Source organism: Geotrypetes seraphini, chromosome 2 (assembly GCF_902459505.1).
Source record: "Geotrypetes seraphini chromosome 2, aGeoSer1.1, whole genome shotgun sequence".
Lineage (NCBI taxonomy): Eukaryota > Metazoa > Chordata > Amphibia > Gymnophiona > Dermophiidae > Geotrypetes > Geotrypetes seraphini.
The window spans coordinates 444,648,447-444,663,196 of NC_047085.1; the positions used below are offsets into that span (position 1 = coordinate 444,648,447).

Here is a 14,750-nt window from a genome sequence, read left to right on the forward strand (position 1 = left end):
AATGTGTAAACTGAAATTAAAATATAAAACCTAATCTAGATATCTACGAACCTTATTTACTAAACAATAATATGTCCTTGTGCCATTTTTAAATTTGCACAGTTGTTGTTGGGAAAAGCAGTTATTGAAATCTCTTTTAAACCATTAAGCACACATACTTCAATCACACTTGAAATTTTCTCCTCTCCCCATTTTCATATAGTATACATAATACAAAAGTGAAAAGAACTAATCGACAATGTTAGAACACATTTTATTGTTTCTATTTCTATAAACATTTAGCTATATTCAGTACTGGACACATGAGCATTATTTCCACTTGCAAAACTGAAGTCTTCTAAGCCCCTGGAATCCTGAGCCAAGGCCATAGCATAACCTTCTCTCATTGTAAGAAAAAACAAACAAACAACCTGTTAGGCGATTAAATCAAATGTGTTTCCTTTTTATCCGAATGCAGAATCGCCACCTACCTTTCCCAAAATATCTAGTTTAGTTTAATACATTTCAACAACAAATGAAAGCACCAAAGTCTAACCAGTCGTTCCATATACCTCTAAACAGGTCCAAGCAAACGCGACTTTCACATAACACTGCGCACGCGCTGATTTGGGGAACGCACGCTCTGAAACCGAAGATTGCCGAAGATTGACGCTGGATGCCCCGGATGTGCGAAAAGAAATAGTGCTGGCAACCCCCCCACCAAAAAAAAAAAAAAACAACAACCCCAAAACAGCTGACTGCGTAGTTAGGCGGCACGAGGACCTGGGACAGAGAGGGAGTACGAGCGCGAAGTGAACGCGCTTCGGAGGCGTGCTGTACGCAGTTGTTACGCAAGCGGCGTGCTCGCCCCCGTCTGATCGCCTGGCTCCGTCGGTCGCTGTTCTGCAGTTGGCTGTGTGTGCGGGTGGGAGATGGACTGTGAGCGCTCGTCTCACTAGTCAGTCTCAGTCCCGAAACTCTTCTCTCAAACCCTGCTGAAAGGCCAGTGCCTCGCCCCCCCTGCTTCCCTCCCTCCCTCACGTCCTCCCCACACACACACGGCATTGATGGTAATGTATGCAAGGAAACAACCGAGACTCAGTGATGGGTAAAAATCATGATTACATTTATTCATTTTCTTCCTCTCGGTTCGTTCCGTCTCTTTGACAAATCCGCCATTTTTGTTGGAAACCAAAATAAGTAGCAAGTGTTTTGAGGCGGCAGAGGGGCGTTGTATGGAGGTTCGCGAGGTGTCCTAATCTCTCTTTTTTTCTGTTTTTGTTTTCCAGCTGTCACGACCGCAGGGACTCCCAGCCTTACCAGGTAGAGTAACGGCGGGGCGGAGCTGGCCGGGCCCGGGCGCAGGCTTCGGGGGCAGCTGCAGGCCTCATTACCGCAGCCTCTGTAGGAGCCGGCCTGGCCGCGGCCTGCTCTCCGCCCGTTCCAAGACGACTTTTGTAACGCTACTGAACTCTAGCTATCGCAAATAATATAAATAGTTTTGCATCTCATACGGTAGTACACTTTAAGGCTTTGTTACTTGCAAGGCCTAATTTCACGTCGAGGTTTATTTTCTTCTAATTTTCTTGAAAATCAGTTTTCACAATAAGAAAATCCACACATCCTTTTAATTTTAAACAACTTAAAAGTATTATTTTATCAGGATTTAATTATTAAACGTTAATTCTGAATAAAGAGATTCAGGACGATTGTTTTCAGAGTTCCAATAAGTCTTTCTCACATTGAAACATTATTGCCTCTGTTATATATTTTTTATTTTGGTATGAAAAATCTTTTCATGCACTATAAGATGTGTTATGAGAAGCATTTCAAAATATAAATTGAAGTCCAATCAAGTTCCAAACAATAAGGCTTTAACAGGGATTTGAACTTGCATTGCCATAACATAACTTATTTTTTTAAAGCAGACTTTGCAAATACTACAGTAGAACTATTGCACAAGTAAAAATAGAGCTACAAAGAACCTGAGTACACTACATTTGGAATATGAACAGAGAGTAAGAAACAAGAACTTAAATTCATATGATTTTTATCAAAACTTTAAACTGAATCTAGAGGCTTCCATGGCTGGCATCATGCTCTCTTAGGCTTCCATGGCTGGCATCATGATTGTTGTGGTTGCCGGGGTCTCATCGCGTCTGGATAGGTAGAACTGACATTTCAGCCATTGTGCTATGGCTTTCTTCTGGGTGTGAAGAAAGCCATAGCATGATGGCTGAAACTTTGGTTCTGCCTACTTGGTCATGGTGAGACCCAGACAACTGCAACAATTATACATATTTACTTTTTTTGTTTGTTTTCTGCAGAATGCAGTTCATTGCAGCTCTATATGCTGCTTGTATGGAGATTCAAGTTTTTATGCACAGACCAGTGATTTTCTCTTAACTTTTTTTAAACATTTCTGAACTGGGGAAATTCTTAAAACATAGAACTAATCTAATATAAAACTTATTAAATGCACTATACCAAAAAAGTTCAAGGTGATTTACTTCCAAAGAAGGCCTAAAATCTATGGGAGAATACAAAACCAATCAATAATTAAAATATCATTATACCATGAATATTACAATGTCATATAAAACAGTTTTCAAATTTTTACAAAATCTTAAGTAATTGATATGTCTTAATGTGAACAGATAGATTATTCCAAATTGTAATAGCATAACATAAAATCAACTTACAGACCACATAACTGAGGATCTCTGCGGTTACAAAAAATTATAATTACAATTAAACTCATAGGGATAGCAGCGTAAGCAAAAGAAGAGTTCAGCTGGAAATGTGGAAAATGTAATAAAATACATAATATGGTGGAAGAATAATGCTAATGAGAAAAAAAGCAAAATCAGATTATCTGCTAAAATAGAGCAAGAAACATTATTATTCACATTGCTAAATGTGACTCGGACAAGAGGTCATGAACTGAAACTGAGGGGCAACAGGCCCAGGACAAATGTCAGGAAGTTCTGTTTCACACAGCGAGTGGTGGACGCTTGGAATGCTCTCCTGGAGGAGGTTGTGATGGAGACCACCATTCTAGGATTCAAGGGCAAGTTGGATGCACGCCTTCTTGTAAATCACATTGAGGGATACAAGTAAACAAGGTCTTCATCAGGGAACACCTACGTAGCCTCCGCATGTGCGGGTCGCCGGACTAGATGGACCTATGGTCTGATCCGGTGAAGGCATTTCTTATGTTCTTATGAAGAGTCAGTCTGTAATATATGATGAACTATGCAATCTGATTTAAACTTAATTCGCCTCTTAGCTGATAACCAATGAAGATTCTTATACGCTAATGTAACACTTTTATATCTTTTTAGACCCAAAATTAATCTAACCGCTGTATTCCTGGTGCAATTGCAATTTTTTGATTAGTTTTGATGTTAAGTTCAAATATAAAGAATTACAGTAATCAAGTTGAGGTAACACTAACATCTGAACCAATAGCGCAAAATGATGTTCAAAAAGAACTGTTCAGTATTACTACAATGAGATGAATTAAGGCCATCAAATATAAATGTGGAACATGTAACGTGTCCATGTTTATAAAGCTGGAATTACAGAATATCAAATCAATCCACTTCTCTAGAGACAGTAGGTTTATGCATAGTACTCATGAACTGGTTTATTATACATGACTGTTTATACACAGCAGGAGTTAGATTTGTCAGTATCTAGATAAAACTGCAGAAAAATTTTAAATGGTAACTTCTCTCATTCACAGACTCTTAAATACTCATCAAAGAGTCATCCCAGTGGAGGTGACCACCGTCATGACAAGATGCGGGATGCTGCAGACCCTTCACCGCCAAATAAAATGCGCCGATCTGATAGTCCTGAAAACAAATATGGTGACGGCACAGGACACAGTAAGACGAAGAGTATGCATACTCGAGTTAGAGAGAGGGATGGAGGTAAGTTGTATTTTATTTAAAGGATTTTATCAAGGTCTTAGTGCTGTCTCTTTATACTATAAAATGAAACTTTCACTGATCATTTGTGATAAACAGTCAAAATTAATAGATCCTTGGTTGCACACTTGTATGAGCAAACTAAATACTGCTTGCTAGTCAATTTGTGTAAGTGCAGTTATAGAACTATGAAGAAACTTACTCTGTATGTATGTGTGTGTATATGTAATATAATAATAAAAAAATATATACATATACAGTGGAACCTTGGTTTGCGAGCATAATTCATTCCAGAAGCATGCTCGTAAACCAAAGTGCTCGTATATCAAAGCGAGTTCCCCCATAGAAATTAAGGGAAACTTGCTTGATTCGTTCCACATCCCCCTCCTCATGAGGCCATCGGCACTACTCACTTCCACCCCATCCCAAAAAGACCCCCCTCCACTCCTGATGTCACAGGCACACTTCCACCCCACCCCCGAGAACCACATCGCCCTCCCAAACCCTTACCGTGATCTGGCACAGGCACGCAGCACCAGTCCACAGGATGTGCCGGTGCCGGAAGAGCCTGCCGCTGATCTCTGCTGGGCTGGGCCTTGAGCATCTGCACATTGTCGAGGCCTTCTGGCTCTCGCTCTCTCTGACATTCTAATGAGATTCTTGGAGAGAGCTGGAGCCAGAAGGCCTTGAGCATGCGCAGATGCTCAAGGCCCAGCCCAGCAGAGATCATAGGCAGGCTCTTCCGGCACCGACACGTCCTGTGGGTTGGTGCTGTGTGGTGGTGCCAGATTGTGGTAAGGGTTTGGGCGGGCGATGCTGGTTCTCAGAGATGGGGGGTTCGCAAATCAAGTCAACGCTCGGTTTGTGAGGCAAGATTTTCAAGAGTGTCTTGCTCATCTTGCAAAACACTCGTAAACCGAGGTTTGACAGTATATGTGAAGCATAGATTCTAACTACTCTTTATTTTCATATCTGAGCTCTCTCCACAGGTATAACTGCTACCTTTCAGAGTCTCGGCATATTTAATCTCAGAATAAGCTACAGTCAAACCTCGCTTTGTGAATAACGTGGTTTGTGAGTGTTTTGCAAGACAAGCAAAACACTCGAGCAAACTTTAACTCGCAAAACGAGCATTGACTCGATCAGCGAGCGAATCCACCAGACAACCGGCTTCACTCCCCCCCCCCGGCAGGCCCACCCCAAACCCTTACCTCTAGTGGATACCGGCACTGGACAAGAGGAGCAGGAGGCTTGTGGCAGAGAGCAGTACGCACCTGGAACAGGAAGTACTCCTTCACGTGGGCCTGCAGGATCGGGTCGCGGATGTTTAAGGGCTATAGGGTGGAGCTGGGGGAGTAAAGGGCACCTCCACGATATTGACCTCAGTTGGCTGCAGGGCTGCTTTCCTAGTTCTTCAGCTGCAGCATGCCAGCCGCAATACCTAGCTCCCCTCCCAACTCACTTCCGGCCTTTCTCCCATTGGCTCACATCACAGACACAGCTCGGTGCGTTGGGCTGGCTTCTCCAAAAACTTGTTAGCCGGAAGTTGGAAAGAAGCACAGGAGCTTCCCCTGCCCAATACAACTCCCCCTTCCAGATTGGAGTGCTTCTCCTGATGTCGCCCCAGTAATTTTGCACACCAGGTTTGAATGTTGGCAGCGCCGTGATGATGTTCCCTGAGAGCGCTTAAATGTGGAGGGGAGAAAGAAACCATCTGCCCACTGCATGAGCACAGGCAGCTGCCGGGGGTAAGTGTGGCTGACATTCTTTCTAGAGTTGTGGGTTAAACTTGGCATCAGAGCCAGGGAGGTGGATTGGCAGCAAGGGGGCTGGTTTGTGCTTGGAGAGGAGAGAAAGAGGCGGGATGGAGGTAGAGGAAGGCTTTCTTGAGCAATAGTGCACAGACGGAGGAGGGAAAACTATTCGGGGGCCAGTGGCTGATGCTGTGTTCTCTGGTATGGCTGGGGGGTACTGCAGTAGATACTGAAAGTTTGCAGAGGAGGGTGAGCTTTATTTGCAACATAGGCCTATTTTGGGGATGTGGAACGAATCGTCCAAGTTTCCATTACTTGTTATGGGGAAAGTTGCTTTGATATACGAGCACTTTGGATTACGAGTATGCTTCTGGAACGAATTATGCTCATAAACCAAGATACCACTGTATACGGTGCCTCATGTTTACCAAAATAGTTCAAAATATAATCTTGCCTTGGTTCTATTTGTTTATAGTGTTGAGAACATAAGAATTGCTGCTGCTGGGTCAGACCAATGGTCCATTGTACCCAGCAGTCCGCTCGCGCGGCGGCCCTTAGGTTAAAGACCAGTGCTCTAACTGAGTCTAGCTTAGCTTCACCTGCGTATGTTCTGGTTTAGCAGGAACTTGTCTTGAATCCCTGGAGAGAGTCTGCACTGTATGTCACCAACATTAGGAAGTTAACACAGTAATAAAATAAATGGATAACTTAAGTAATGCAAGGGAAAGAGATACTTAACACATAGAAGCCATATAGGTAAATTCATGAAAGGATATGATTGTACTAGGGGAAGAAGTGACTTGATAAGGAACAGAAGATGCTGTGGTTTCAAGAAAATTAAGTGCATTTTTAGGTGGAGAGAAGGAAGCCCAAGTTCATGAGCAAAGTGATGCATGTGGGAAAGAGGAACCTAAACTATAGATATGTGATGCAGAGTTCCATGTTAGGAGTTACAATCTAGGAAAAGGATCTAGGTGTTAGCGGCGGTGGCTAAGAAAGCAAATAGAATGTTAGAAATTATAAGGAAAGGAATGGAAAACAAAGATGAGAATGTTATAATGCCCTTGTTTCTCTCCATGATGTGGCTGCACCTCAAATATTGTATGCAATTTTGGTTACTGCATTTCAAAAAAGATAAAGCAGAATTGAGAAATGTACAGAGAAGGGTGACAGTGTTCTCCCCAGGGCCTTTTAGCCGGGCGCTGTGGCTAATTTAGATGACCGCCCAGTGAATCCTGCTGCTGCCGCCGATGCTCCTTCTCAGGCTGACACGCCACCGAAAATTTTGTTTGATGCCTGCCTTTTTTAATTTTTTTTTGCCAGTATGCTTTACTTGCTTCGGGCCTTCCTCGTTGCTGGGTCCTGCCTATTTTCTGTTTCTGCAAAGGCAAGACCCGGCAAGTAAAAGCAGCAAGTTGTAAGCTTCCCTCCGGGGCTTTAATGTGTGCATGCCTACTTCCCTTTTCTTCTCTCCCCCCCATGGGACGTAACTTCCGGTTTCGGAGAGAAGGGAAGCTGGCATGCATACATTAGAGCCCCAGAGGGAAGCTTACAACTTGCTGCTTTTACTTGCTTCATGCCTTCCTCGCTGCCGGGTCCTACCTTTGCAGAAACAGAAAGTAGGCAGGACCCAGCAACGTGGAAGGCCCGAAGCAAGTAAAAGCAGCAAGTTGTAAGCTTCCCTCCGTCGCTGACCTATGGAAGATAGGTCAGCGATGGAGGGAAGCTTACGACTTGCCTAGCAACTCTGCCGACGGGTTTGTGAGCTGGGAGGGATGGGAAAAGAAATGCTGCTGCACCGAATAGGGGAGGGGGAAGAGAAATGTTGCTGCTGCTTCACCCAAATTTTTTTTTTTGGGGGGAGGGGGGTAAGAGAAAAGCTGGTGCACCCAATTGGGGGGGGAAGTGAAAAGCTGCTGCTGCACCCAATTGGGGAGGGGAAGAGAAGTGCTGTAGCTGCACCCAATTGGGGAGGGGGGAGGGGAAGAGAAGTGCTGCTGCAGCAGCACCCAATTGGGGGGAGAGAGGGGAGGAGGAGAGGCAAGAGATGCTAAGACCATGGGAGGGAGAGAAAGGAAAGGAGCTACCAGACCATGGAGGGGGGGGGAGGGATGTCGGCACATATGGGGGGAGGAGAAAGATGTCAGGGCATGGGGGAGAGAAGGGAAGGGGACAGAGATGCCAGACCATGGGGTGGAGAGAGAAGGAAGGAAGGAAGGAAAGGAGAAGAGAGAGATGCCAGAGCATAGGGGAGGGTGTGAAGCTGAAATGAACCATGTACAAAGGAGAGAAAGGGCACAGGATATACAGTTTATTGAAGGGACATAGAAAGAGGGAAGATGCCATATGGAACAGAGAGAGGGCGGACACTGGATGGAAAGGGCAGAGAGGGTGGACAGTGGATGAAAGGGGTAGAGAGACAGAGGGCAGAGGCTGGGTGGAAGGGGCAAAGAGAGGACAGATGTTGCATGGAAGAGAGCGAGGACAAACGCTGAATAGAAAGAAGAGCGAAGAGAAGATGATTAAAGCAGAAACGACAAAAGGTAGAGAAAAATTTTTTTGTTGCTTTACGTATAATCAAGTAGTATTGTAACTGTATTGATAAAGTTTATAAATAGGAAATTTAAATAAGGCAGTTTTTTGGGGACTAAACCCTGTCCTCAGGTCAGGACAGGATGCCTTAACAGCAGGAGTGCCCAAATGGTCGATTGCAATTGATAGTAGTTCACAAAGGTAATGTGAGTTGATCACATTGCCTTTGCAATCTTTTTCTTCCTGCCTCCCCGAGCCAGGCGCGTACAAGTGCCGGACTCACAAGACTTCACCTCCCATGTCAATTCTGATGTCAGAGAGGAAGTTCTGGGCCAGCCAATCGCTGCCTATCTGGCCTGGAGCTTCCTCTCCGACGTTAGAATTGACGTTGGAGGTGAAGTCTTGTGAGTTAGGCGCTTATACGTGTCTGGCCTGGCTCGGGGAAGCAGCAGGGAGAAATCGGCGTGGTGGCTTAGGGGGTAGGGAAAGAATCGGGGAAGTGGAGAAATCGGTGTGATGGCTCGGGGGGGCAGGTGGAGAGAGAAAGAAAGACAGGCAGGGGGAGACAGAGAGAAAGAAAGGCAGAAATAAAGAGGGGGAACGGGGAGAGAGACAGAAAGAAAAGAGGAGGGGCAGGAAGAAATAAATACAGTCAAACCTTGGTTTGCGAGTGTTTTGCAAGACGAGTAAAACATTCTCACAAAACTTGTCTCGCAAACCGATTTGGAGCACCCCCCCCAATAACCGGCATCGCCCCCCCCCTGCTCGAACCGGCACTCCCCACACGAACAACTTGAACTTACCCCCCCCCGTCTGGCACCGGCACGCAGCCCACAGGACGTGCCGCTTGAAGATCTTCCTGCCTCTGCCGGCCTTGAGTATGCATCTGAGCATGCTCAAGGCCTTCTAATTCTCCCTCTTGCCAAGATTCTCGAGAGGGAGAATTAGAAGGCCTTGAGCATGCGCAGATGCATGCTCAAGGCCCGGCAGAGGCAGGAAGATCTTCTAGCGGCACCGGCATGTTCTGTGGGCTGCATGCCGGTGACATACGGGGGGGGGGGGTAAGTTCAAGTTGTTCGGGCGGGGGGTGCCGGTTCACGCGGGGGGGGGAGGCATTTGCGAGCGGGGGAGGGAGCAGCGCCACTGGCCTCGGTGTGGGGGGGAACGTATCAAAGCAAGTTTCCATTATTTTCTGTGGGGAAACTCGCTTTGATATACGAGTACAGTGGTACCTCGGTTTACGAGTGCACCGGTTTGCGAGTGTTTTGCAAGATGAGCAAAACATTTGCAAACTTGGTGCCTCGTAAACCAAGCGCGCCTCGATTTGCGAGCGCCCCCCCTGCGAACCGGCACCCTCCCCTCCGCAATCCGGCACCCCTCTCCGCCGCGACCTGAGGTCCCCCCAACCCACCCGAACCCTCTTCTTACTTTGATGTAGCTTCCGCACCTGCACCAGCATGTCCTGTGCTGTGCCGGTACCCCGAAAATCTGTCTCCGGTGCTGGGCCTTGAGCATGCGCACATGCTCAAGGCCCAGCACCGGAGGCAAATTTTCGAGCACCGGCACAGCACAGCACAGGACATGCTGGTGCAGGTGCGGAGGCTACATCAAAGTAAGAAGAGGGTTCGGGTGGGTTGGGGGGACCTCAGGTCGCGGTGGGAGGGTGGCAGGGGGGTGCCCGATGGCGGCGGGGGGGTGCCGGATCGCGGGGGGGAGGGTGTCGGTTTGCGGGGGGGGGGCCTTTGGGGGGAGCAATGCCGATTCTCGGGGGGGGGAGCAGTGCTGCTGGCCTTGGGGGGGGTGGAGGGTGGGAACCTATCAAAGCGAGTTTCCATTATTTCCTATGGGGAAACTCGCTTTGATAAATGAGCATTTTGGATTACGAGCATGCTCCTGGAATGGATTATGCTCGTAATCCAAGGTACCACTGTATTGGATTTACAATCAGAAGAAGGAAGTGCAACCAGAGACTCATGAAATCACCAGACAAAAAGGTAGGAAAAATGATTTTATTTTTAATTTAGTGATCAAAATGTGTCCGTTTTGAGAATTTATATCTGCTGTCTATTTTTTGTACTATGGCCCCCTTTTACTAAACCACAATAGCGTTTTTTAGCGCAGGGAGCCTATTGATCATTGAGAGCAGCGTAGGGCATTCAGCGCATCTTCCTGCGCTAAAAACCGCTATTGCGGTTTAGTAAAAAGGGAGGAGGTATATTTGTCTATTTTTGTATAGTTGTTCCTGAGGTGACAATGCATAAAGTCATCTGCCATGACCTCTTTGAAAATCCACGAAATATAAATGATAATTAACATTTTCTCTGCGTACAGTGTGCTTTGTGTTTTGTAAAATTATATTATTGGTAGATCATTTTGACTTGATCATTTTAAAAGTTGCTCGCAAGCCCAAAAAATGTGGGTACCCCTGCTGTAGAGCCATTTCTTGTATATCTGGATGAGCTGTATTTATCTTTTTTTTTTTTAGTTGTTTAAATTCATGCAGAAATAAATGGCTAGTTTGAACCTAATGACTTCATTAACGCCTTTCCCTTTTTTAAACCTCTATACCATTTGAAAGAGGGCAGATATCTAATTATTCCCTTCTAGAATTAGATACTTCTTAAATTTAGTAAAAATATTCAGGCACAAGTGTCAAACCTTAAAAAAGGAAGTCATATTGAGCATTGGAAAATAATAATTAACTAATAAAAATAGTACACATTTAGGGCTCCTTTTACTAAGTTGAGATAGTAGTTTTAGCGTGCGCTTACCTTACGCAGAATTGCCACTCGCGCTAGACGTTAACACCAGCATTGAGCTGGCGTTAGTTTTCTCGTGTAGCACGGGAGTTTGCGCATGCTAAAAATACTAGCATACTTTAGTAAAAGAGGGGGTTAATTTTCCCCACCATCAAATTTCCCCATCCCGCCCCACCCGGCTACTTTTTCATGCCACCTGGCTGGAAAAAATTTCTGAGGAGAACACTGGGTGATTATAAAGGGTGGGATGACTTCCATATGAAGAAAGGCTAGAGCTCTTTAGCCTGGAGAAGAGACAGCTTAGGAGAGATATGATAGAAGTCTATAAAATACTGAGTGGAGTTGAACAGGTAGATGTGAATTGCTTGTTTACTCTTTACAAAAATAGTAGGACTAGGGCAGCGGTCTCAAACACATGGCCCGCGGGTCGCATGTGGCTCTCCAAGTTTTAGTTGCGGCCCGCAGTCTGGACGCAATCAGCAGCATTTCTCTTCCCCTTTCCCTTCCTTTTGGAGCAGCAGCACATCATCAGAGAGGCTTCAGACGCAGGTGCGGATCTCGCAAGGAGTCGCTTCCTGCAGCTTTGAGCGGAACAAGCTGGCCAGACACGCTGCTGCTCCACAAGGAAGAGAAGGGGAGGGGAAAGAGAAATGCTTCTGCTACATAGGAAAGGGGGACCCTAGAGAAATGCTGCTGCTGCTGTACAGGGAGAGGGAGGGAAAGGGGAAGAGAAATGCCTCTCCTGCACAGGAAAGGGGGAAGGGAAATGCTTCTGTTGCTGCTGCACCCAATTGGAGAAGGGAGAGGAGAGGAACAAGAGAAGAAGCCAAGTTCATGGGAGGGAGGGAAGGAAAGGAGATATCAGACCATGGAGGGTGATGGAGAGATGCCAGGGCATGGGGGAAGGGAAGGAGACAGATGCCAGACCAGGGGAAAGGAAGGAAGGAGGGAGGGAGAGAAAGGAAGGAAAGAGATGCCAGACCATGGAAATAGAACGGAAGAAGAGAGAGATAGGAAGGGAAGGTAAGACATGGAAACGTAGATTTTGAAAAGAAAGCAGAAAAATTGAACATTAAGTTAATGCCAAAGATGGATGCAAGGCAGAAAGTGAAGACGGAGAGAAAAACAGTCAAAGGACAAGAAGGCCCTGGAAACATAGTTGAAAGCACAGAAAAATAAAGTCACCAGACAACAAAGGTAGGGAAAATGATTTGATTTTCAATATAGTGATTGAAATGCGCCAGTTTTGAGAAAGAAATGATATTAAACTTTAAATGTGAGGGCCACAGAAAAAATAGTTAATGTCTTATTAAAGAAATGACAATTTTGCATGAGGTAAAAAGAGTTTTACCTCATGCAAAACTATCATTTCTTTAATAAGACATTAACTATTTTTTCTACATCCCTCCAAGTACCTACAAATCCAAAATGTGGCCTCGCAAAGGGTTTGTGTTTGAGACCACTGGAATGGGGGCATGCGATGAAGCTACTAAGTAGTAGATTTAAAACAAACTGTTGAAGATATTTCTTTACTCAACATGTAGTTAAACTCTGGAATTCATTGCCGGAGAATGTGGTGAAAGCAGTTAGTTTAGGAGGGTTTTAAAAAGGTTTGGATACTTTCCTAAAAGAAAAGTCCATAAGCCATTATTTTGATGGACTTGGGAAAATGCACTACTCATTCCTAAGATAAGCAGCAAAAAAATGTTTTACTCCTTGGAATCTTATCAGGTACTTCTGACCTGGGTTGGCCACTGTTAATATAAGAACATAAGAATTGCCACTGCTGAGTCAGACCAGTGGTCCATCATGCCCAGCAGTCCGCTCACGCGGCGGCCCTCTGGTCCAAGACCAGCACCCTAACTGAGACTAGCCCCACCAGCGCACGCTCCTGTTCAGCAGAAACTTGTCTAACTTTGTCTTGAATCCTTGGAAGGTGTTTTCCCCTAAAACAGCCTCTGGAAGAGCGTTTCAGCTTTCTACCACTCTCTGGGTGAAGAAGAACTTCCTTACATTTGTACGGAATCTATCCCCTTTCAAATTTTCTCCCTACCTTGGAGAGGGTGAACAACCTGTCCTTATCTACTAAGTCTATCCCCTTCAGTACCTTGAATGTTTCGATCATGTCCCCCTTCAATCTCCTCTGTTCGAGGGAGAAGAGGCCCAGTTTCTCTAATCTTTCGCTGTACGGCAGCTCCTCCAGCCCCTTAACCATCTTAGTCGCTCTTCTCTGGACCCTTTCGAGTAGTACCGTGCCCTTCTTCATGTAAGGAGACCAGTGCTGGGCGCAGTACTCCAGGTGAGGGCGTACCAGCGGCATGATAACCTTCTCTGATCTGTTCGTGATCCCCTTGTTTATCATTCCTAGCATTCTGTTTGCCCTTTTTGCTGTGCTTGGTGGAATTTTTGGTCTGTCCCAGTAATGGCAGCTCTTATGTTCTTATGGGCAGGGGAAGAATAGTGAGTTATTAAACTTAAAATAAGATAGCTTTGTTGGAGGAGGAGGTAGCAACAAGATGAGTGTGTAAAATTTAGGGAGGGCAAGAGCTCTAAAATAGATGCTTTAATTTAATTTTAAATTCCCTGAACATGTTCTCCATTCCCATGTTAAAGAGCTAAGATATTGGTTTGGGGGGAAGGAAAATAATGATTATATATTTTATAATTTGTTGAAGGCAATTGCTAGAGACTGTAAGGCTAAAGAAAAAATAGTTAAGATGAAGTATACATTTTGCTGTAGAAGGGAAAAGGAATGTCATAACTCTTGTTTTTAAAATATTTCTCTTCCTCCTGAAACTCTTGTATGAGAGGGTGCTTAAAAGATCTCAGCCCAACCAACGAACTTCCTAAATTCTGAGTGTTATTTTGTCAGTGTAGCTGGAGTGTTATCTTATTTCGTTAAATGGCAATTTGCAGAAATGAAATTCTCTGTTTTGACATTTTCAGATCATTGAACCATATCCACGTTGTTCTCTTCTTGGTTTTCTGAGAACCTTTCAGTACCCCTTCGTACAGTTGGTGAACTTACCATTGACAGTTAGCTCTTGAATACATTGCATTAATATGGAGAGAAATGGATGATGTAGAGGGTGGAAGTACAGAGGAAATGTATATGAATCCTAAGACAACAGGCTTGGCATATTAGTCTGGCTATTAAACGGCCTTAGGGAGATATGCAGGAGATGGCAGAAGGACAACTCATATTGCCCCATCTTAAACAGCATCTGAGTAGGGAGGGATAGGAGTATTTCCTCAACTTCTCTTAATGCATCTCTGTCCTGTAGGCATTTCTAACCAGTGATTGAGAGAGATTTACTGAACTAGAAATGTGCATACATTGAGTCAGTGGTCTCAAACGCAAACCCTTTGTGGGGTCACATTTTGGATTTGTAGGTACTTGGATGGCCGCAGAAAAAATAGTTAATGCCTTATTAAAGAAATGACAATTTTGCATGAGGTAAAACTCTTTATAGTTTATAAAACTTTCCTTTAACAGTTAAAAGGAAAGATATATAAACTATAAAGAGTTTTACCTTATGCAAAATTGTCATTTCTTTAATAAGACATTAACTATTTTTTCTGCGGCCCTTCAAGTACTCTATTTTTTCTGCAGCCCTCACATTTAAAAGTTTAATATCTTTTCTTTCTCAAAATTGACGCATTTCAATCACTATATTGAAAATCAAATCATTTTCCCTACCTTTGTTGTCTGGTGACTTTATTTTTCTGTGCTTTCAACTATGTTTCCAGGGCCTTCTTGTCCTTTGACTGTTTTTCTCTCCGTCTTCACT

The 14,750-nt window shown here is 44.6% G+C and overlaps 1 protein-coding gene across 7 annotated transcripts in view; it reads left to right on the forward strand.

Moving 5' to 3' along the window:
- Positions 1-740: 740 nt before the first annotated feature.
- WAC (WW domain containing adaptor with coiled-coil) overlaps positions 741-14,750 on the forward strand; it is a 351,928-nt gene continuing 337,918 nt past the window's right edge. For 4 of the 7 annotated variants that reach the window (XM_033931441.1, XM_033931440.1, XM_033931444.1 and 1 more), the window contains exons 1-3: positions 742-1,087; positions 1,269-1,302; positions 3,728-3,917. In XM_033931441.1, the coding sequence (XP_033787332.1) occupies positions 1,047-1,087; positions 1,269-1,302; positions 3,728-3,917 (265 nt within the window). In that variant the 5' untranslated portion in view covers positions 742-1,046. Of the gene's footprint in view, positions 1,088-1,268; positions 1,303-3,727; positions 3,918-14,750 lie in introns of all 7 variants that reach the window. The other 3 variants (XM_033931443.1, XM_033931439.1, XM_033931442.1) reach the window with 3 other exon arrangements.